Here is a 14,156-nt window from a genome sequence, read left to right on the forward strand (position 1 = left end):
TGCTGTAAATGACTCTATACTCTGTGCACCGGCGGGTCCCGAGGCCCCCTCGAGGGAAACAGGTGGGGGAATATGTGTGGCAGGGTCCATAATAACTCCAGTTACTTCCTGGATAATATAATTCAAAAGTAAAGAAAAAAACTTTTTTTTTTTTTTTTTTTTTTCTGACCCCCGGCGCCACAAAAAAGCCCCTTAGTGTTACCTGCTTAGGGATCCCTATCGATCGAGAGAGAGAGAGAGAGAGATAGACCCCCAGGCTCACCACTTGATGCTCAGAGTTAAACTGCAACAGCTTACAGCGCTGTCTTGACAAACAGGAAGTCTTTTGGCTGGCTGCCCAGGAAGAAAGGAGGCGGCTCCGCCCCTCTGCACGCCTTCCGGCGCCTCCCCCAAGCTCCACGAGGTGTAGGATCACCTCAAATATGGCCGCCCCCATGCTGGAGACACGAGGCTACGCCAAAATGGCGGCTCGTGCGATCCTGCAAGAAAAAATGGCGGCGGCCTGCTGAATGGCGGTGTGCTGCAGGGCACACAACACTGTCTCTGCCTGGGGATATGGCGTGGTTGGCGGTATCGGCCCCTGGCGGACCGCATGGCCTTCCGGGAGGCCTGCTAATAGCTGGAGATCTGATTTGGAAGGCAGTCTACATGTCCGTGGCTTCTGACTGGTAGGTAGCTTATACTAAACCCATAAGATTCCCAGAATGCCACAGATTACATCTTTTAAACATGTATACAATAGATTGTTAGCTCCCAAACCAAGCCTCCTGGCTTTTTGTACACAAAAAATCACACTCAAAGTAGGAGGATCTGTGACATGTTATAGGACAGAAAGGACTCTTTCTTACCATACAGAGAGGGGTCCGCGTTCACCACAAAACCCGTCAGGGGGAAAGGGGGAACATACTACTCACCATACCGGAACCAGGCGGGCACCAACTCCTGACAGTACCCCTCTCCACCGGGGCGGGAGGGCTGTCGATCGATACGAACGCCGTGACTCATGGTCTTTGGCGTTTCAGCGAGACGTTTAACTCGCGGGTTCAGTCCTTTTAACGGGACTTTGTCGCGGCCGACCCAGCGCGGAGCTATGGCCTGCACGCGCTCGTAGGCTGAACTGGGGTGACCACCGGATCTCAACATCCAGCCCGTCGCCCAGTTCAGCTTTCTTGCTTGAAGATCTCACAGGAACACTGGAGAAAAAGCTGTCTAAAAAAAAATCTTTAAGAAAAAATTCTTGCCAGGACCTAAGATCCCAGCAAGGTGTCTAGGTCCTTACTCCTAACTAGACAGAAAATAACTGATTTGCTGAGGCAGAGAGAGAGAGGATATACCCTCTGGGACTGCCCCTAGGGTGTGGCCAGAGCTTTTTAATTTCCTGTCTAGTCCTGCTCCTGCGGAGGTAACATAACCCGAAGGTGGTGTATCACCGAGGACTACGTCTGTCGATGAGCGCTAGAGAAAATACACTTTACCCACACAAGGTCCAGGCCTATTTCTGACACTTGTTGCTTACAAGTTAAATTTAGTATTTTTTGTCTAGAAAAATTACTTCGAACTCCCAAACATTTTATATATATTTTAGCAAAGACTATAGAATAAAATGGCAGTAGTTACAATATATTATGTCACATGGTATTTTCGCAGCAGTCTTTCAAACACAATTTTTTTTGGGAAAAAATACACTTCACTGAATTGAAAAAAAAAAATAAACAGTAAAGTTAGCTTAATTTTTTTGTATATTGTAAAAGATGATATCAGGCAGAGCAAATAGATACCCAACATATTATGGTTTAAAATTGCGCACACTCGAGGAATAGTGACTGACAGAACCACGACCCCACAATGTGCTTGTGTGCTTCTGTCAGAATACCGTTTCCTTCAGTCTTGAACATGGATATCAGATATAGTAGCCGCCCCCATACAAGACTAGACGAGATTAGCTTCTATAAGATCTGGAACATTTAATGAACTCAAACCGCATATATACCCCACCAGGTCAGGTGCCTGATTACATTATCATATGCAGATGAAATTGTGTACAGAAATATAATTAACATATCTAAGGAACAACCAACACAAACCGTATTCAACTTCCCCATGAGCAGCTAATAGATGACAGTGATTTAATGAACTTGAGTTACTTAACTAGCAGACTTCCCGTCATAATAATGTGTATTGCACTACTTCATGAGCTCTATAAGTGTAAATGCGCCCCCACACCCACAGTAGACAATAGGTGAGTAAATCAGCACAATCAACAATGTGTGGAAGACAGGTGGTTGAGCTGATGACATTAGTATCTGCCATGAGTGACTGTGCGGAGCAGTCCCCTATTGGCAATAGGCAGGTAAGCCTTTAACATGGATACTAGGCCTAGAGTCACAGAGTCTGTGTGTCTTGGGGAGATATGGACCTGAATCCAAAAGTAACATTGCTCTTTGTGAGGTGTATGCTGGGGGGACCCTTGGAGTAATGTTCCCTCACAAGCCAGGGCCCATAGTCAGTAGGCAAGAGGCTAGCCTGCAGTCTCTTCCAAAAGCCCCTGTTCTGAGTGAGTTTGTCACATTTCTCCCCCTTCGGAAGGAGACTAACACAGGAGGAGACCCCAGACGGGTTGACTTCGAAGTTTGTTTGTAGTTCCAGTACAATGCCTGTACCCACACAGTACCCCAAACAAAAATGGTCCTGAACAGAGCATTACTCCCCCAGCCAACCTCTACCTCTCTCGTAGAACATACCCGCCGCTGGGGAGAAGCGTGGACTGGCCTTTCTCCCTGGAGTTCTTTCAGCTGCTGGAGAGAAGACAGGGTGGCTGGGCTCACTTGGTCATGCTGTTGGACATCTGGGCCGACTGGGGTATACAGGAGGAGACTGTAGTCCCATCCACTTTCTCAGGAAAGCCATTCTTTGTTAGTGGAGGGCAGAGGCCAGCAGCACTCTGTTCTGTTGCGAGCTATTCTGCTGGGTTATGGTCATCATTCTGGGGCGGCTCTTCTGCTGGCCTGCTGGGAAGGGGAGTTGGCTGCTCTATCTTCCTTACTCTCATCTGGTGGTTGGGACAACCTTTCTCCCATTCGGTCTCCCATGTGCACAGATCCTGGCTGGGGAGGGAAGACAGTTTCCTCCACTCTGACTGACTATTGGGGAGGGAGGACGACAACCTCCTCTACCTTCTCCCCCTGGATCCTGATCTCCTGCTGAGAAGTGACTGCCACCTTCTCACCCTGGGCTTTCGGAAACTGCCGCAGGTGTGGGTGCAGTTGAGCAAAGCACACTATTGCTGTGCCACATTGCCGACTCTTCAGCCAGGATTTCCTGGACTGTCAGCTAGTACTTCTGGATATTCCCAAGCAAAGGAAGCCCAGCCCTGGTGCTGAGCAGAGTCTAGCAGCCGTCTGTAGGCGATCTCCAGCTCCCATTCCTGAAAAGCCAGCTCCAAATCTTCCAGTGCCCAGAACCCTTGCGAGATGTTCAGGATCCCTTCTCTGTATTCCATAATTTTCTCTAACCGCCACTCCAGATGGCTCCCAAAGTTAGGGTCCCCTGACAGCTTCCCGTACAAGTCCGAGGCCGCCATAGCCAAAGACTTCCGTTGGGCTGTCATCAACTATCCAAGGGCATGCTTGGGATACATGCCACCGGAGGGCTCTATAGCGCTTTTCCAAACGCATCTCTGTCCAGACCAGCCTGCTTAAACCTATTACTGCAACCAGTACCTTTCCTGGATGGGGGGGTGGGGGGGGGGGGGATGATTTTTCCCTGGTGTTGCTGCTCACGGGCTAGCGTTTCTTTTCAGAGTACCAAGCGGATTGAATCATACCATTCTAGCAGGACCTGCTCCACTGTGCTGTATCCGCATCTCTCGCAACCTCCTTACGAATTCCTCTTCCATGGCAGCTGGTATCTGTACCTCTCCTCGTCTGCTATCTGAACCTTGGATCCCAGTGGAGGTTTTGATGTCCCAGACTGCAGGAAGCATACTACCGCTTGCCACCAATGTAACGGAACCGTGACTTCACAATGTGCTTGTGTGCTTCTGTGAGAATACCACTTCCTTCAGTCTTGAACATGGATATCAGATATAGTAGCCGCCCCCATAGAAAACTAGCCGAGAATAGCTTCTATAAGATCTAGAACATTTATTGAACAATCTCACACAGTATATATACCCCACCAGGTCAGGTGCCTGATTACATTATCACATGCAGATGAAATTGTGTACAGAAATAGAATATATCTAGAATTAATATATCTAAGGAACAAACAGCACAAACAGTATTCTACTTTACCAATAGCAACTAATAGAGGACAGTGATTTAATTAACTTGAGTTCATTAACTAGCAGACTTGCCGTCAATCGAGCTCATGTAGTACAATACACAATATTATAAAAGTGTAAACACATCCCCACAGTAGACAATAGGGGAGTTAATCACAACAATCAACAATGTGTGGAAGACCGGTGGTTGAGCCAATGACATTAGCATCTGCCACGAGTCTGACTGCGCGGAGTAGTCCTCTATTGGCAATAGGCAGCTAGTAAGCCTTTAACATGGATCCTAGGCCTAGAGTCCCTGAGTCTGTGTGTCTTGGGGAGATGTGGACTTGAATCCAAAAGTAACATTACTCCAAGTGTCCCCCCAGGATACACCCCACAAAGAGCACTGTTCCCTGACGAGCCCATAGTCCATCGGCAAGAGGCTAGCCTGCAGTCCCCTCCAAAAGCCCCTGTCCTGAGTGAGTTTGTCACAGCAACAAACTACGGTACTTAAAAAATCTCCTCTCTTTTGCTAGAATTATTGCTCTCGCTCAGAGGATAGCGGCGATACCCCACATGTGTGATTTGAACGCGGTTTACATTTTCGAGCGCTACTTCTGTATGTGTTTTTTTGTGTGCGAGCACGCCAGGAAGGGGGCGCTTTTTTTTTTCTTCCCCCGTATTTTCTATTTTTACTATTTTTTTAAAAGGGGCACTGAAAAAATAAATAAAAAATAATCATACATAAAATAATTTGCTTTAAGAAAAAACAAACCATGTTTACATGGTCTGAGAACCAAGAGTGACGTCGCTCCGGCCCTGCAAGGGCACTGAGATAAGCGGTGGCCATCTTGCCATTGCTTATTGCGGGGATCTTCTTCCTGCACCTGCTGTCACATTTTGAAAGCCACAGGACTGTGCGGGGCTTCTCCCACACAGCAGCGACATTCATTCAAGAGGTTGTAAACCCCCTGACGGAAAAAAAAACCCTGCAAGACAAAAGCATAATGAGCTAGTATGCATCACATACTAGCTCATTATAAAATACCTTAGAACGAAGCCCTTCCAGCGGCACCCGCTCACCCACCGCTGAGAGGGCATACATCTTTCCCGTTCTTCCGAGTTTGCGGGCTCCGCCGCTGTGAGTGGCCGGAGCTGTGAGAACGTCACTCCCGCGCATGCAGGCAGGAGCCACCTGTTTGTGGTATGGGCTCTGAAGATCCAGCATGGTAAGCCAGACCTTCAGAGCACATGCACAGATGAAGACATCGGCTGTGTGCACTCTGAATATCTCCTAAACTGTGCAAGTTTAGGAGATAGTCACAGTACCTACAGATAAACCTTATTATAGGCTTAACTATAGGTACAAGTGGTGTAACAACGTTTACAACTACTTTCATTCAAACAGATCTATGCATGAAAAAAAACTACCACCACAGCAGACATACTTGTAGTATTGAATGGGCTGCAATCATGCTGCTCAGCACACTCGCAGTCCATTCTTTTTTTTTTTTTTTTTCTAGCTTTGCAATAGCCCTATGTGGGGATAGAAGAACAAAGCTGCAGGAAGGTTGTGCAGAAGCCTGATATTGCGCCTGCAATCTGCTGGTCGTGGATGTAATGCTCTTCAGGCTTCAGTAAAAACAAATTAATTTTTGTATCTGCACAAATATGTGCATTTATTATTTTTTAAAGGTGAACTTCTCTTTTAACCACTTGCCAAGCGCCTAACTGGGAATATACGTCATGATTTTGAAGTAAATACCAGGGGTTATCGTTTATTTTCCCTTAGGCGGCTGGCTTTCCGATAAAAGCAATCCCTGCAGCAGATTTGCCGTGGGATCACTTTTAGAAGCAATGGGAGAGGTGGCCTTTCTGCTGCTTCCTGGGCTAACGTTACAGATTGGTGTTTATTTTATTGTGCTCAATGTATTTAACCAAATTTATTTATTTATTTCAGGTACTTATATAGCGCTGTCAATTTACGCAGTGCTTTACATATACATTGTACATTCACATCAGTCCCTGCCCTCAAGGAGCTTACAATCTAAGGTTCCTAACTCACATACATACACAGTAGGGCCAATTTTTTTTTTTTTTTTTAAACAGGATTCAATTAACCTACCAGCATGTCTTTGGAGTGTGGGAGGAAACCGGAGTACCTGGAGGAAACCCACGCAGGCACAGGTAGAACATGCAAACTCCAGGCAGGTAGTGTCGTGGTTGGGATTCGAACCAGCGACCCTCTTGCTGCTAGGTAAAAGTGCTAACCACTACACCACTGTGCTGAAGATTTAATACTACTTTATATTTTACCAATAAAAGGCTATTTAATTAGGTTTTCTTGTGTCTCAAATCTTTTACACGGGGTAGCCATGATGACTCCGCTCTGTAGTCTCCTGTATTATCTGCTGATCGCAGGACATTAAATAAGCAGACAGATGCTCAGTCCGTTCATTAAGGCGGCTGCAGGCGATACAAGAACCTGCAGATCCTCAGTAATTTTGTGTCCCCAGCAGTGTGGCATAGTAAAAGTATCACAAAGCAACGAGAGAGACTTGTAATTTATTTTGAAAGTACAGAAAGATCACTTTTTTAAGTTGTGCCTCCTGCTCTTTGAGTGAAGTGCAACAGTTAATGAAGGAAAGAGTGTATAAAAGTAAGGCTCCTAGTGGAAAAAAAAGATTCCAAATACTACACACCGGTTACTGAATGGGGAGAACTACTTACGATTTTCTAGGCTGGTTTCCCACTTGCTTGACAGCCTTCTCCTCTGTATAGAAAAGCAAACATCTCTGAGTGGTGGACACGAGCAAGATTTTGTGGCTGTAATCTAGCTGAACTATTGAGGACAGCTCCTCCAGTATGAGGCTGGGGTTACAAAGGCCCTGGGAAAAAAAAAAAAAAATTTTTACAGGAAGGATCAGTATAAGAACCTAGAGAAAAAAATAAATAAATTAAAGAAGCCATGATGTCTGTATCCTTGAAAAGCGTGAGAGCACACCTTGTCAAAGTCCAAATCAGACTGAATGATCTTCCCTCGATTATCTCCAGAGAACAACTTCATCCCATTGGGGCTCCAGGTTAGGGCAGTGATGCTGCTCTTGTGAATGCCAAGTACATCAAACCTTCGTAACTGCAATCCAAAAACAGTAATCAGTTTTGACAATTCTAGGAGCTTGGTTGGCAGATGGACCAAAAAAAAAAAAAAAAAACCCACACAAGAAAAAAAGGCCAGAAGGCAGAGGCTGGCATTCCGATTATGTGACCACTGTGACTGACGGTCACATGATCAGAAAGCTCCCAATCGCAAGTATGCATTGGGAGCTTTCCGTTACATGTTAGTTGTTGTACTGTGAGTGAGCAGCAAACGCGTTCTCAGCACAGTAAATGGTTTGCAAATAGACCCACACAGGGCTATCTTTAATATTGATTGGGCCCTGGGCAAAGATGTTCTTCTCCAAATGAACAGACTAGTTGGAGACTGTCCACCATTCAAGCTTTCCTGTAAAGACTGGACATTCAGGGAAGCTGTACCGAGAGAGTAGGAGCCATGTAAACTGTAAGTGCTGGGGTATGAACAAAACACACACACATACACACACACACACACGCACCTCACTATTTTATTTTTATTTTTTGTAAATATTTTATATCTTTTCATGTGATAAGAAAGAAATTACACTTTGCTACAATGTAAAGTAGTTAGTGTACAGCTTGTATTTGTTTAACAGTGTAAATTTGCTGTCCCCTCAAAATAACAACACACAGTCATTAATGTCTAAACCGCTGGCAACAAAAGTGAGCACACCCCTAAGAGAAAATTACCAAATTGGGCCCAAAGTATCAATCTTTTGTGTGACCACAATTATTTTCCAGCAATGCCTTAACTCTCTTGGGCATGGAGTTCACCAGAGCTTCACAGGTTGCCACTGGAGTCCTCTTCCACTCCTCCGTGATGACATCACAGAGCTGGTGGATGTTAGAGACCTTGCGCTCCTCCACCCTCCTTTGAGGATGCCCCACAGATACTCAATAGGGTTTAGGTCTGGAGACATGCTTGGCCAGTCCATCACCTTTACACTCAGCTTCTTTAGCAAGGCAGTGGTCGTCATTGAGGTGTGTTTGGGGTCGTTATGTTGGAATACGGCCCTGCGGCCCAGTCTCCAAAGGGAGGGGATCATGCTCTGCTTTAGTATGTCACAGTACATGTTGGCATTCATGGTTCCCTCAATGAAGTTTAGCTCCCCAGTGCCAGCAGCACTCATGCAGCCCCAGACCATGACACTACCACCACCATGCTTGACTGTAGGCAAGACACACTTTTTTGAACTCCTCGTCTGGTTGCCGCCACACACACTGGTCTTATCAGACCACAGGACATGGTTCCAGTAATCCATGTCCTTAGTCTGCTTGTCTTCAGCAAACTGTTTGCTGGCTTTCTTGTGCATCCTCTTTAGAAGAGGCTTCCTTCTGGGATGAAGCAATGCAGACCAATTTGATGCAGTGTGCGGTGTATGGTCTGAGCACTGACAGGCTGACCCCCCCACCCCTTCAAACTCTGCAGCAATGCTGGCAGCACTCATACTTCTATTTCCCAAAGACAACCTCTGGATATGACACTGAGCACGTGCATTCAACTTCTTTGGTCGACCTTGGCAAGGCCTGTTCTGAGTGGAACCTGTCCTGTTAAAGCGCTGTATGGTCTTGGCCACGGTGCTGCAGCTCAGTTTCAGGGTCTTGACAATCTTCTTATAGCCTTGGCCATCTTTATGTAGAGCAACAATCCTTTTTTTTAGATCCTCAGAGTTCCTTGCCATGAGGTGCCATGTTGAACTTCCAGTAACCAGTATGAGAGAGTGAGAGCGATAACACCAAAATTTAACACACCTGCTCCCTATTCGCACCTGAGACCTTGTAACACTACCGAGTCACATGACACCGGGGAGGGAAAATGGCTAATTGGACCCGATTTGGACATTTTCACTTAGGGGGTGTACTCACTTTTGTTGCCAGCGGTTTAGACATTAATGGCTGGGTGTTGAGTTATTTTGAGGGGGGGCAGCAAATTTACACTGTTATACAAGCTGTACACTCACTACTTTACAATGTAGCAAAGTGTCATTTCTTCAGTGTTGCCACATGAAAAGATAGAATAAAATATTTACAAAAATGTGAGGGGTGTACTTGAGTGTGTGTGTGCAAGCATATACACTATATATATATATATATATATATGTATTACATACATACGCCTCCCCAATGCAGCTATGGCAAAGTATTGCTTGCTGGCCATAAACAATCTATCCCTTGACCCCCCTCAAACTTTAGCCTTGCCAATCCCTTAAAACGAGAAACTTCAACTGCCATGTTAAAGTGGTTGTAGACCTCAGACATAAAATATGAGCAAAGCATAATCCTCTATATAGTGTGTACTTGTCTCAATCTAGAGTATTAAGTGTCTTTTCTGTCCGCTGTCCCATTCCTCTGCTATCAGCATGAGTAACATTGGATAAATTTTCCTGACACCAAGAGAAAAATGGTGCCAGGGGAGGGACCTTCAGCAGATTGACAGCCTCAGCTCTACTCCTGTGTGCTGTGTGAAGAGGGGTGTGTCTCTTCCCTCCAATCGGCTTTCAGAGCTCTCCTCACTGATGTAACTTCAGCTGTCCACCCCCTGCTTTTCAAAGCAGAAAGATCCTCTGAAGAAAAAAAAAAACAACAACAGATCCTGTGTAAATTCTGCACTTTGAATAGATGTAGGGAAAAGACAGCTGCAGATAAACAGGAATACCTTATGTAGGAGGATTTGTTTAATCTCTGTGCATCACCTGGGGCCAGTCACTTCACTGGGTACATATGAGGGTTAACAACCACTTTAACTTTTAACTTCATCCCAATGACCTGCCATTGTTTCACACCAAAATGAAGCAGCGCCTTCAGGTCTGAGGCTGCAGTACACCTTACAATAAATACACACTATATGCTGCACCACTGACCTGCTTATTTCTGCCAGACAGGGGGGACACCAGCTGGAAAATTGCCACCCTGCCAGACACTGTGCCAACTGCGACCAGATCATCAAAGCAGCTGAGGAGTTTAATGACCGATATGGATTCAGTTTTACCCTGAAATAAAATAAAAATTACCAGATCTAGATGAATAAAGCCAAAACGACAGGAGAGAGAGAACACATGCTGATCCAGGGGTATAAAGCAAGTGATACATAAAAGCTAAGCATCAGAAGCCCTGAACCTGGGAACACTCAATACGTAAACTTTTCAGCAGACTTGTACAATGCAGGATTGGCTTATAATGTTGATCTGAGGACATAAAAGAAAAAATCGTCTGACAATATTATGGTACATTTACACACACACACACCTTACCCTTATCTTCTGCATCCCTGGGTATGACATCCCTGTCCTTTCAGGAAGATTCCTGGGAAATGCAGAGCAGGTGAAATCTCATGAGAAGACACCCAGTTCTATGTGAGATTTGGTTGCGCTGTATTCCCCAGGATCTTGCAGGAAAGTGTCACAGCACCTTCGCCTGGATGCTGCAGATGGAAGACGAAGTATTTCATCTGAATTTTTTTTTCCCCTTTGCAGGTACCTTTTGAACATATCTGCGGATTATTTTACAGCCGACAGTCCTACTTGGAGCAGGTACTGCTGGAATCCAACTGTGCAGTACACATGACCCAATAACTAACATAGGTTCAGGTCCAATGTATGGTAGTATACCGAGAAGCACACCAAAGATAAAACCAGCAACTCAAGTCGAAAAGCACATACAGGTTGTCCCCCTCACATAGATTGACCCAATTATTTATCCTCCATTGGGTGCATTATACGCTACACAAATTGCATACACGGGGGGAAGGTCATCCATCTTCAATATACTGAATATCACCAGTTCGTGTGTGTGTGTATATATATATATATATATATTATACACACACACACACATATATACATACACACACACATACACACATGCTGCAGTTTTTCACCAACAACATTCACATATTCGTTTTAAGCAGGCCATAGACTACTTTAACCACTTTACCACCGGAGAATTTTGCTGTCTTACTTCTGGGCCACTTTTTGCGATTCGGCACTGTGCAAATTTAACTGACAATTGCGCGGTCGTGCGATGCCGTACCCAAGCGAAATTTGCATCCTGTTTTTCCCACAAACAGAGCTTTCTTTTGGTGGTATTTGATCACCTGTGCAATTTTTACTTTTTGCGCTATAAACAAAAAAAGGAGCGTTTATTTTGAAAAAAATAACAATATTTTTAACATTTTTTTATATGAAATCCCCCCCCCCCCCCAAAAAAAAAGTAAAAATTTAAATTTTTTAAAATTTTTGGCCAATTTGTTTTCTGCTACCTATGTTTGGTAAAAAAAAATCACAATAAGCGTATTTTGATTGGTTTGCGCAAAAGTTATTGCGTTTACTAACTAAGGGAAAGATTTCTGTCATTTTTGGTGTTTTTTTTTTTAACGCGTAATGGCAGCGATCTGCGATTTTTTTTGCGGGACAGCGACATTGCGGCGGACAGATCGGACCCTTGACTGACATTTTTGACACTTTTGGGGGTACCAGTGACATTACTGCAGTAATCAGTGCTATACATATGCACTGTTACTGTAAAAATGACACTGGTAGGGAAGGGGTTCATTTTATTGGAGAGGGAGGGGTTAATGTATGCCTGGTGCTTACTGGACGTGTGGGGGGGGGGGGGGCCTGGGAGGTGACTGAGTGACATAAGGACAGATCGCATGTTCAGCAATGCTGAACACTGCAATCTGTCACTCCTTGTCACTGAGGAGATACGCCCGCTCTGTTTACACAAGCGGGCGGATCTCCAAAGTAGATTCCCCGACGATCGGGGAAGAGCAGCGGCGATCGCCGCCGCTCCTCCCCTGGCCCGACTGCCGCTGTGACTGAAAACAGCGGGAGCAAGCCTCCGGCGGCGCGTGCGCGCCGCCCACAAGGGGCGGAGTCCAGTATTTAGTAGGTCTACGTCGCTGGATGATAGCGAGCCACATTGCTGCAGTAGCAGCAATGTGAGCAGTGTTAAAGTGGTTAATTACAACCCATTGTATGTATGTATGTATGTATGTATGTATGTATATACGTATATACATTTTCTCACCAAAAAAAAAAAAAAAAAAAGGCACATACAGAATATTCAAGGGCTCCCACTGTACACAAAGTGCTTAATTTAACATAGTGCACGACTCCCATGATGGTCTTAGGGTGCCCTACATAGGAGTTCAAATGGTTGTAAACCTCAGAAATAAAAATGAACAAAGCATATCCCTCTATAGTGCACATGCAAGGAAAATTAAAAAAAAAAAAAAAAAAAAAAAAAAAAACTGTATTTTTGCTTGTATATAATTGGATGATAGAAACCAGCAGAGCTTCCCCTCAGATCTAGAACAAATGCACTTAATGTGCACTTGCAGTGCACAGTAGATTTGCTCTAGTAAATCAAATGCTAAAGCCCCGTACACACGTACTGATCGTTGGCAGAACGATCGGCCGTCTTTTGTCCAGGGCTGTCATGTCTGTTGAAAACTGCAAAAGACTGCACACGAATTTTGTCGGCCAACAACAGCCGACTGCAGAAGTGATGTCATGTGATGGTTAACTTTCCCTGTGTTTTTTCTTTTCTGAGCATGCCCAGTCTTGCAAATCTGCTGATTGTCGGCCGAATTCTGTACTGACTGGCAAACAATCGGCCGTTCTGGTGTTGGCCTACAAAAATTTCAATGCTTGCACGACAGATTCTGTTCGGCCGAAAATGCGCTGTCGGCTGTCGGAAGAATCATACTAACAAGCCTACAATCGGTACGTGTGTACGGGGCTTAAGTGTCATTTCTGTCTGCTGCTTCATTCCTCTGTTATCAGCATGAATCACTGAGTTTCCCAGACACAAAGAGAAAAAAAAAAAAAAGGGACAGAGGAGGGATCTCCAGCTGATTGACAGCCTCCGCTCTATTTCTGTGTGCAGGGGGGGGGGGGGGTGTCCTTTCCCTCCAATCAGGTCTCAGAGCTCTCCTGCAAAAACAAGAAACAGAGGGCTCCTCAACCTAGCGCATTCAATTTGTGATTGCTTTACCCACTTGCCGAGCGCCCTATAGCAGGATGGCTGCGCAGAATCGCATATAGAATATATACACGTGATCAAGCACTTCCGAGATTCGGGCATGAGTGCAAGTAGTCTGTGGCTCGCTCCCGCTGTGATGCTACAGAGCGGGAGCTGATCAGCGGGTCCGTATTCACCAGCAGCTGATCGTTCAGTACACAGGCAGAAAAGTGTCAGCTACTGTCCAATTTGTCTGCCGCAATATCGCAGTCCTGCTATAAGTCACTAATCGCCACCATTACTAGTAAGAAAAAAAAATAAAAAATTCCATAAGTATATCTCCCATAGTTTCTAGACGCTGTAACTTTTGCGCAAACCAATCAATATTACGCTTATTGTGATTTTTTTTTTTTTTTTAACCAAAAATATGTAGCATAATACATATTAACCTACGGTAAATTGATGAAGAAAGATTTTTTACATTCTTTTATTGGATGGGTTTTATAGCAGAAAGCAAAAAATATAGTTTTTTTCTCAAAATTGTCTGCCTTTGTTTATAGTGCAAAAATTAAAAAAAAATGCAAAGGTGATGAAATACCACCAAAAGAAAACTATTTGTTGGAAAAAAAAAGACAAACATTTTCTTTGGGTGCAGTGTCACACGACCGCGCAATTGTCAGTTAAAGTAATGCAGCGCCGTATCGCAAAAAATGGCCTGGTCACCAAGAAGGGTAATTCTTCTAGAGGTCAAGTGGTTATTGTAAAAAAAAAAAATATAGAGATGTATACCCAC

General features: G+C 44.7%; 1 protein-coding gene across 1 annotated transcript in view; it reads right to left on the reverse strand.

Annotated features, from left to right (window-relative positions):
* Positions 1-14,156, reverse strand: part of TECPR2 (tectonin beta-propeller repeat containing 2) — a 140,452-nt gene that overhangs the window by 117,819 nt on the left and 8,477 nt on the right. Inside the window, exons 2-4 of the mRNA XM_082242646.1 lie at positions 10,261-10,389; positions 7,266-7,397; positions 6,992-7,149 (exon numbers count right to left, since the gene is read on the reverse strand). Coding sequence (XP_082098772.1) covers positions 6,992-7,149; positions 7,266-7,397; positions 10,261-10,389 — 419 coding nt within the window. The remainder of the gene's footprint in view (positions 1-6,991; positions 7,150-7,265; positions 7,398-10,260; positions 10,390-14,156) is intronic.

The sequence above is a fragment of the Pelophylax lessonae genome (genome assembly GCF_965119305.1).
Source record: "Pelophylax lessonae genome assembly, chromosome: 13".
In the NCBI taxonomy this organism is placed as follows: Eukaryota; Metazoa; Chordata; class Amphibia; order Anura; family Ranidae; genus Pelophylax; species Pelophylax lessonae.